Source organism: Eucalyptus grandis, chromosome 4 (assembly GCF_016545825.1).
Source record: "Eucalyptus grandis isolate ANBG69807.140 chromosome 4, ASM1654582v1, whole genome shotgun sequence".
NCBI classification, from domain to species: domain Eukaryota; kingdom Viridiplantae; phylum Streptophyta; class Magnoliopsida; order Myrtales; family Myrtaceae; genus Eucalyptus; species Eucalyptus grandis.
The window spans coordinates 33,560,236-33,569,060 of NC_052615.1; the positions used below are offsets into that span (position 1 = coordinate 33,560,236).

The 8,825-nt window shown below is 38.5% G+C and overlaps 1 protein-coding gene across 1 annotated transcript; it reads left to right on the plus strand.

Moving 5' to 3' along the window:
- Positions 1-3,384: 3,384 nt before the first annotated feature.
- On the plus strand, positions 3,385-7,983 carry LOC104443188 (ent-kaurenoic acid oxidase 2). Its single transcript, XM_039311731.1, has 8 exons — positions 3,385-3,647; positions 4,968-5,451; positions 5,708-5,971; positions 6,053-6,142; positions 6,392-6,470; positions 6,632-6,738; positions 7,160-7,281; positions 7,720-7,983. The coding sequence occupies exons 1-8, from the start codon at positions 3,412-3,414 to the stop codon at positions 7,820-7,822; spliced, it is 1,485 nt and encodes a 494-aa protein (XP_039167665.1). The 5' UTR covers positions 3,385-3,411; the 3' UTR covers positions 7,823-7,983.
- Positions 7,984-8,825: the final 842 nt, after the last annotated feature.

Consider the following 8,825-nt stretch of genomic DNA (forward strand, 5'->3'; position numbering starts at 1 on the left):
TTGGTCAGTCTAAACAAATAATACATTGAGATTTCATGTGTATCCTATTCAATCATATCTTGATTAAAATTCAAATGACCAAATGCAGCCATAAGGTGTGAATATTTCACAGAAAAACTTAAGATTTTGAAAATATTTTTTAACAAGCGATCGCTTGTATTGTTTATAAATATGAATGAATGAAAAATGTTTCATCATCCATTAGATTTAATATTCTGTTGATTGATTTTTTCAATAGATATAACCAATTATTTTTCAGAAAATATTTTCCAAATATTGAATTTCCTATGAAACAAATGCGCCCTAAGTGAACAATTTTGAAAGTTAAAACTTCAATTAGTGCTAAAAAAGCTGTGATATAAATCAAGCACCGCGTATAATATGTTGGTAATTATACTTTGCGCCTAATTTTGTTGCCACTTGACCACAGAGACTTTCACTTTCAGCTTTGATTGACCATCTCTCCCGGCTTTTATTATCATGCTATCTTTATGACAATATATATAGCTTCTAATTGCAACTTAAATTGTCAACGCTCTATACTTGTTTGCACGTCGTGACAAATGATCTTCCAGTCGGCATCCAATGAGAAAAAATCATCTGCTTACCATAGTCGGTGAGAAAATCTCGACATGGTAGCTTTCGCTTTCAATCACTGCCATATTGTCCAATCCATCGGACTGCATTCAATTTCGACTAAAGCCATTTATCACTTGGGATAATACCCTAAATAGGATTTTGATTTATTCAGAGTTTGTTCTATATGAATTTAATGGTGTGTAAGTCAAAGTTTCAATGCCTTCCTACCCCCATTTCATATTCCAATTATAACAATATGGGTTCTCATTCATCATGGTTAAACCTTGTTCTTCAGTTTCACGGGGGTCAATAATCTTTCATTTGATAAAAGTAAAACCATGTCCAAAATGAACAAGTGCATGAAAAGTCACATGCGTGGATATCTCTAGAAAATTCAGGCGGTCTTTTTTGGAAATGAAATAGTAAAGCGATTGATTATGGTGGTTGGTCAGTTTAGCTTATGAGGACCGCAGGATGTTCATGGTCTACTGTAGTAGTTGTGTGCAATTTCTTCTAGATGCTTAGCGTGAGCGACGGGAATTGCCCGTTCTTCGTCGCCGCTCCTCTTCACACACTCGACGCTGAGTCTCTACATGTGTCGCGAGGTCAATGATGCTTGTGTGAAAAACGGGTTTTCCACTGACGGGGCAATAATAGAAATTATGGAAAAGGGATGACTCTTTGGTTAGTGAGAGCACTCATAAAATATCAATATGTGCGTGGTTCTTACGTTTGGCGCGTATATTCTTTTATTCCCGTTCCCTCTGGTTTATTCAACACCAAATTTTCGTCCCCCTCCTCTGGTTTAAGAAAGTGACCCCTCATCCCAATGGGGACTATCCCATAAATTTTCACTTGTTGACGAAAAGGATAATAATAACAAAATCCTTCATTTTCAGATTGTTGCCTCGTCTGGCTGTTAGGATTCTGGCAAACCTACAAGTGACAGCGATATTAGAGTGAACCCACATTTAAGATCTTGCACCAACCAAAGTACACCGTCGAACACGTTTGAACATTCAAGTTTGAATTTTATTTCTTCTTTATTCTGATCTTCCATTCAGTTTACGCTGAAGAACTCCCAATTTATTGCTAATTAATCAAAGTCATGCAGCTTATTTGTTCCTCTATAAGCTACCATGTGAGACGACGGACTAACCCTTTTCTTTTTCTTTTTTTTTTATTCCCAATAAAGTCATGTAGCCAATTTTTATTTTATTTTTCTCTTTTAAAATTTACAATTTAAAATTAAAAAAGTAAAGAGAAAAGAAAAAAATTTCTATGTCAACGTCCGGCGAACAACCTTTTTTTTTTTTTTTGGTAAGAGGTAAGAATATATTGAGCTACAGATAAATATACAAAAACCGGTGCCAAAACTTACACTCTAGCTGCAACAACAGAAAGAGTGTAAGGGAGCTGAAGAAAAGCCAAAGGAAACAACAAACACAGCAGCACAGCCCAAGGCCGGCGAACAAGCAACACTACAAACAACTCAACAAACCTCGACTAGCAATAAGAAAGATGAAGAACGGAGAGAGTAAGTAGTGACAGGCAAAAGCAGGATGATACAAAAAACACACACCGCCTAAGGAGGAGAGGACGACTGCTGAAAGACCAAAGGGCTGAAACCCCAGTTCCTCTAAAGTCTCTTGTTTCTAGGATTACTTGGGACATTCTTGAAAGTTTTGACAAACAACCTTTGTCCATGTCATCTGTGATTTATTTATTATTTTTCTTCGAAAAATTATCCAAAAAGACCTAAATTTATTACATTTTGTCAATTCAATCATAAATCTTTTATTTTACCAATTGAGTCCATCCAGTCAATTTTGGTTGGAATTCAATGACATGGACATTGGCTATCCTACATGGCACTATCGGTGCCTAGCGTTAATGTGAACAAATTTTATTACTTTTTAAATATTTTTTCAAAATTTTAAAACATTTTTATTTTTTTTATTTTTTTTTTTTCTCTCTTCTTCCTCCTCCAATCACCCAACCTTCGACGACCGGCTAGAGGCTATGACTAGTGAGAGTCGGCTTCGCTAGGAGCTAGTGATGGGTGACCTTGTCGGCCTCTTGCAAGGTTGCCCTTGTCAATATTTGGCGAGGGACGACCTTGCAAGCCTTGGGCGAGGCTCACCCTCACTGAATCTAGCAAGGGTGAGCCTCGCTTGCGACCAATGAGGTCACCCTTCACCCCTGCATGCCTTGGACAAGGCTTGCCCTTGTCGAGCAAGGGTTGGCCTCACCGGTCGCAAATGAGGCTCAACCTCGCCAGTTCTTGGCAGGCCAACTCTCACTGGTCATAGCCTCTAGCTAGTCACCTAGCGATTGACCAAGAGAGGAAGAAGAGAGAAGGGGAAAAAAAAGTTTAAAAAAAAAAAAACAATTTTTGTCCACATCAACGCTGGTCATGCAACATATGATGACCAACATCGACGTCAGTGAATTTCGGCCAAAATTGGCTGGATGGAGTCAATTGACAAGAAATAAAAAAATTTGGGACTCAATTAGTAAAATTGAAAGGTTTTGGGCTTATTGGCAAAAATGCAATAGGTTTAAGATATTTTAGACAATTTTCCCTATTTTTCTTCCTCCACAGTCGGCCACTAGTGAAAAAAATAAAAGAAAAAATTAAGAAGGAAAAATATAAAAAAGAAAATGGAAAAAATTATTTAAAAATTATCCACCAAAATTCCAAAGAAAACCAATGCCCAAGCAACTATAAATGTGGCTTGCCTTTACAAGTATCGAGGCACGAGTGTGAAAGAAAAAGCTATAGCCACACGAGAGAGAGAGAGAGAGAGAGAGAGAGAGAGAGAGAGAGAGATGGAGCTTGAAGTTGCTGCGAGTGTGGCTCTGGCAGTATTGATAGTTGCATATGGGTTCATTTTTGGGGTTCTTAAGAGGGTGAATGAGTGGATATATGTGAGCAGGTTGGGAGAGAAGAGAGCCTCTCTTCCACCTGGTGACATGGGTTGGCCTTTGGTGGGCAAGATGTGGTCCTTCCTGAGAGCCTTCAGATCTGATGATCCTGACTCTTTCCTCTCTACCTTCATCTCAAGGTCTTCTTCGTCACCTCTCTTCTTTTCTTTCTATCACTAGCTTCTATTTAGCAACAAAAGAAAAAAAAAATCATCATATCTTGTGTAAGTGATCAACGACATGTCAGGGACATCCACTACCCTTTTCCTTTTAGAGTATCCTGGCTTATTTGAGTGACATGAACATCATAACAATGTTACTAGGTTTTCTATTTTTTGCAAGCGGAAAATGCACAGGTCCTTGTCGTGTGGTCTACGATGTAATCCTAAACTGTGAGTGAAATAGATAGATATACTTGAGGACTGTACCTTTTCCAAGGGTTAAGGGGTGATATCTGCAAATTGCATTGATTGAAATTCCAAAACTAATTCTGCTTGATCCATGGCATAATCAATGAGAAAGAACAACAAGATATAATATGTGTGCTTATCTTATAACTTTTAGATCAATTGAAAGTGATTCAATAAAGTTTTAAAAAAAATGTCATTACTTAGAGAGAAATGGATCATTACAATTTATCTATGCATGGAACACATTGGTCTAGTTATGATGGCATGGCAGGCTTGATTGAAATTACTTCTATGTAAGCCCTAGTGAAAAGTACTTGGTTGCCATTCATTTGATTTTTGAATTTTATGCAGATTCTTTAAAATCATCTGATAGCAATTATCGCCTCATGTCATGCCGACTTTAAATTGAGGTGCTTGAGCATTTGTGTCCCACAAAAATCACTTGCTTCATACGTTGTTTTCAGCCAAAGAAAAAGTAAAAAGTGAATTTTGACAGGGAACTTTCCCTTTTGAAACGTAGGGAAAAATTTTCCACGGTGGTTGTTTCCTTCTGACTGAAAACCTTTTCTTGGATCAAGCCCTTGAATTTGCTTGGTCCAGGGGCCCAAAAGGCGAAAAAACAAAGAACCGGTCTAAAGTGAAGAACCGGTCTAAAGTGTGGAAAGACATGATTGTCCTTGTCAAAAGACTCCTTAGCCAAATTTGACTGGAAAAAGAACCCATTGATAACTAGGATTTACCATGTACAGAGGGTCCCATCAGTAGCTGCAGTGCTGCTGAACTCAAGTTGATGAACTTGGAGCTTTGATGCACAATTAGATTATTGTTAATCTTCTCTCGGGCGGATGAAAGATTTCTATACACCTCCTAAAGAACTGAGCTATATGTTATTGATTAGGTGTTAAGAGTAGGACTCACTAGGCAAAAATTTCTGTACACTTCCTTTAATTCTTGACAAAGATTACTTGTCACATATGTTTTAATTTGGTGTGGACCTTAACACTAGGCAATTGCTTAACACATAACATTCAATCCTACTGGAAAAATCAGGTTTGGAGCCACAGGTATCTACAAAACCTACATGTTTGGCAGTCCAAGCATAATCGTGTGCAAACCCGAGACATGTAGGCGAGTATTGACAGATGACCAAAACTTCAAGCTCGGTTACCCTAAAGCGGTTAAGGTATTAACTGGCCGGAGATCATTCCACAGCATCTCCAACGCTGAGCACAAACGGCTCCGGCGGCTCACAGCTGCTCCCATCACTGGCAGTGAGGCCCTGTCGATGTACGTCCCTGGGATTGAGGAGAACATAGTGGCTTCCTTGGAAGAGTGGTCGAATTCGGACCAGCCGGTTGAGTTCTTGACCGGGATGAAGAAGGTCACGTTCAAGATCATTACGAACATCTTCTTTGGCTTGGATCAGGTTGATTTCAACTTCAAGACCATGGAGATCTTGTACGGTGACTTGGCTCGTGGAATGAAGTCCGCACCTATCAACTTCCCCGGATTCACTTTCCACGGAGGCGTCAAGGTGAAAATTATTGCAGTTTTACCACAATTAATTACTGTCTCCACAAAAGTGGCAGTTATTTAAATTATAAAAACATCTCATCCACAAAACTATTGCTTTTTTACCACTATTAGCTTTATTTCTCTACCAAATACTAGATCTCTTGGTAATTTTGCCAAAACACGGAGATTCATCAGAGTGTTTCCTTGGCCTTGCAAACCGCAATGAAATCGAAAACGTTCTCAATAAGCGAACTTGTCTTGTTAATCAATGTTAGGCGAGGAGAGAGCTGGTTAAGATCCTCCAAGCTATTGTGGATGAGAGGAAGGCTTTGAAGGGAAGGAATGGGTCGATCACGAGGAAGAACATGTTGGATATGCTAATGGAGGTTGAAGATGAGGATAAGAGGAAACTGGAGGAGGAGGACATAATTGACATATTGCTCATGTACTTGCTTGCTGGCCATGAAACCTCAGCTCATGGCACTATGTGGGCTGCTCTTTACCTCCATGAACATCCTGATATCCTCCAAAAAGCAAAGGTAAGGTCACGGTTTCATCGCAGAATTTGATTAGCTAACCAAAGGGTGCCAAAGTTTTATTTGGTCTTCTTCTTTCTCCAGGAAGAGCAAGAGGAGATCATCAGCAGGAGACCAGCTACACAGAGTGGATTGACCCTCAAGGAAATTAGGCAATCACAGTATCTTACAAGGGTAAGTGTCGCGTATAATGGGAGCCCACGACCTTTGACATGCAAAGATATGTCCTACGAGCTTACGTAATAACAGTCCCAAAATTTCAAAAGTTGTAAGCGGAAAATGATCTGCAACAAGCAAGCCTGTTGACGATTCAAAAGCATTAACTTTTGTCAATTGGTACTTAATGTCATAACTCCGCAAATCCTCTCACCGTGGATGAGATACATGACATCCAAGACTAATGTGCTTTTATCTTATATACAGGTGGTTGATGAAACATTGCGTAGAATCAGTCTCTCATTTGCAGTTTTTCGAGAGGCAAAAGCTGATGTGAACGTCAATGGTTAGTATAAAGAAACTTCACTAAACATGATTTTTTTTTTGGCTAACCATTATTCACGGTCTTAATTCATATCAATTACGTATATGTGGCGAAAATGTATGTATACATAACTATCTACGTGATATGTATGTAAATGTGGCGTATGGGACTATTGGTCACAGGCTATCTCATACCAAAAGGTTGGAAAGTCATGGTCAGTTCAAGGGCAGTACATATGGATCCAGAAAATTATTTGGACCCAAAGAAATTTGACCTATCTAGATGGGAAGTAAGTACTCCCTCCTTCCCTTCCCCCCCCCTCCCCCCCGGTCCCACCCAATTTTCTTAATGAGAATTCCTCTGGCAACAAAAATGAAAAAGCAATGAACTCTTTTTTAAATTACTTGAGCATAAAAAGATCTACTTCTTACTTCTAGTTTTAATTTCCTCTTGAAATTTTGAAATTGATGAAAATATTGGAAGTTTCAGAACATAATAAAATATCATATACCATTTTACGTGCGGATATTTGTATATCTTAAGAGCTTTTGGTATTTAGAGAACAATATAATTTGAAGTCTAACAGCATAGTCATAATCAAGGAAAAAGATTTAAGAAGAGAAAACATGTCAAAGGATAAAATTCAATCACGGATTCTCTCTTTCTTAGGGTGAACTTCCTTAATAATTTGGCTCGTCTTTGGGATTCAGAACATTAATGCAAAAGCAGGAGCTTTCCTACCATTTGGAGCTGGAAGCCGGTTCTGCCCAGGAAGTGATTTGGCCAAGCTCGAAATCTCCATCTTTCTCCACCAGTTCCTGCTTCACTACAAGTCAGTACTTACTTCTTACTCTCTCTTTTTTCTTAATTTCCTTTTACTTTTCAATATCTGAAAAAAGAGAGAAATGTTTTTTTTTTTTTTTTTAGGAAAAGGAGAAATGTTAGAGAACATAATTAGTCTGTGCAAATGGAAATGTAATATTCGGTTTGCACGGACTATACTTGTGAAAACCAACCAAAACATGAGATTTATTTGAATTATATACAAATGTAGACATGGCATTCTTCCAGAATAAGTAAACAACTTAAACTTGGATAACGTTAAAATTCCAATAAAATTATAATATCGTACTAAACTCACTAAAGGAAGTTCAACTAGCTAGGGTGATTCTTTTCATACGTCAAGATGCTGCGAGACCTACAATAAATCACAAGTATAAGAGCATCCATGATATCCTCACTATTGAATCCTGCATGTGTGTATATGCAGGCTGGAGAGAGTAAATCCGAAGAGCCCAGTGTCACATCTACCACTGCCACATCCTTCGGACAATTGCCTTGTCAGATTCGAAAAAGCTCCATTAGATACCTGAACAAGTTCAAGGACATCTCAGCATTCAGCATCCTTCTGTTCCCCGCATCTGTCAGACCTTAAATAAGCTGATGAATCGTTTCGTTGCCGTTTTCTAAGTGTGTACCTAGTTTTTATAAATGCTTTGTCCATGAATGTAGGCAACATATAATGTCATTTCCATTTTTTTCTCAACTATTATACAACTATTATAGTGTTAGGAATTGCACAATGATTTTAGAAAAATAATACAAACAAACAATCAACACAAGTAACCCGCTCGTGGGCAGCCGCATTGGTGTTCGTTATCTCCTGCAATGCTGCGGTCGGGTGTTCGAATCCTCGTGTTGCTATCACAATTGAAGTGGGGGGGCCCTGGCGGTGGGATGCTGGGCTAGTCTCCCCCGAGATTTACGTTTAAATAGTGGCTTGCGACGACATCCACCGGTGCTGAAATGGCTAGTAACAACACCTAGAGGGGGGGGATGAATAGGTGTGAACAAAAAATTTCGCAAGGCTCAATGGAAATAATTTGCTTTTAGAAAATGACAGACTATGAATGGATTCAGAATTTAGCAGTTAGATAAAACTTTAAACAAAATAAATGAGTTCATGGAAGAGAATAAGAACACAATGTTTATAGTGGTTCAGCTTAAATCAAGCCTACATCCACTTTCCTATGCTGACAGCCCACTGGCTGGATTCCACTAAGAAACAAAAGAGATTTTACAGCTTGATGATTTGAACTTCTCAGTGAAGAGTTTGCTTCTCTTTCACGAAGTCACACAATGAGTTTTTCTCTCTTTTGAGTACAAATTTGAGCTAAATGAATGAAATAGCAAGGAACAATGAAGCTTCAGACTTCGAAATTTTTCTTTCACGCACTCTATCGAACAACTGGAGAATCCGCCTTAAATACTCCTTCATGTCTTCTTGACCGTTGGCACTTTCCAAATGAGTTATTCCAATCTACCCGTTGGACGGAATCAATTAAGGAGATCTTAAGTCATTTGATGATTTGTGTT

What these genes read in the sequence shown, in the direction of transcription:
- LOC104443188 (XM_039311731.1), top strand. Translation starts at nt 3,412, where the DNA reads ATGGAGCTTGAAGTTGCTGCGAGTGTGGCTCTGGCAGTATTGATAGTT. An exon ending in ATATCCTCCAAAAAGCAAAG is followed by an intron (nt 5,972 to 6,052) that starts GTAAGGTCACGG and finishes TTCTTTCTCCAG; the next exon opens with GAAGAGCAAGAGGAGATCAT. An exon ending in CAGTTCCTGCTTCACTACAA is followed by an intron (nt 7,282 to 7,719) that starts GTCAGTACTTAC and finishes GTGTATATGCAG; the next exon opens with GCTGGAGAGAGTAAATCCGA.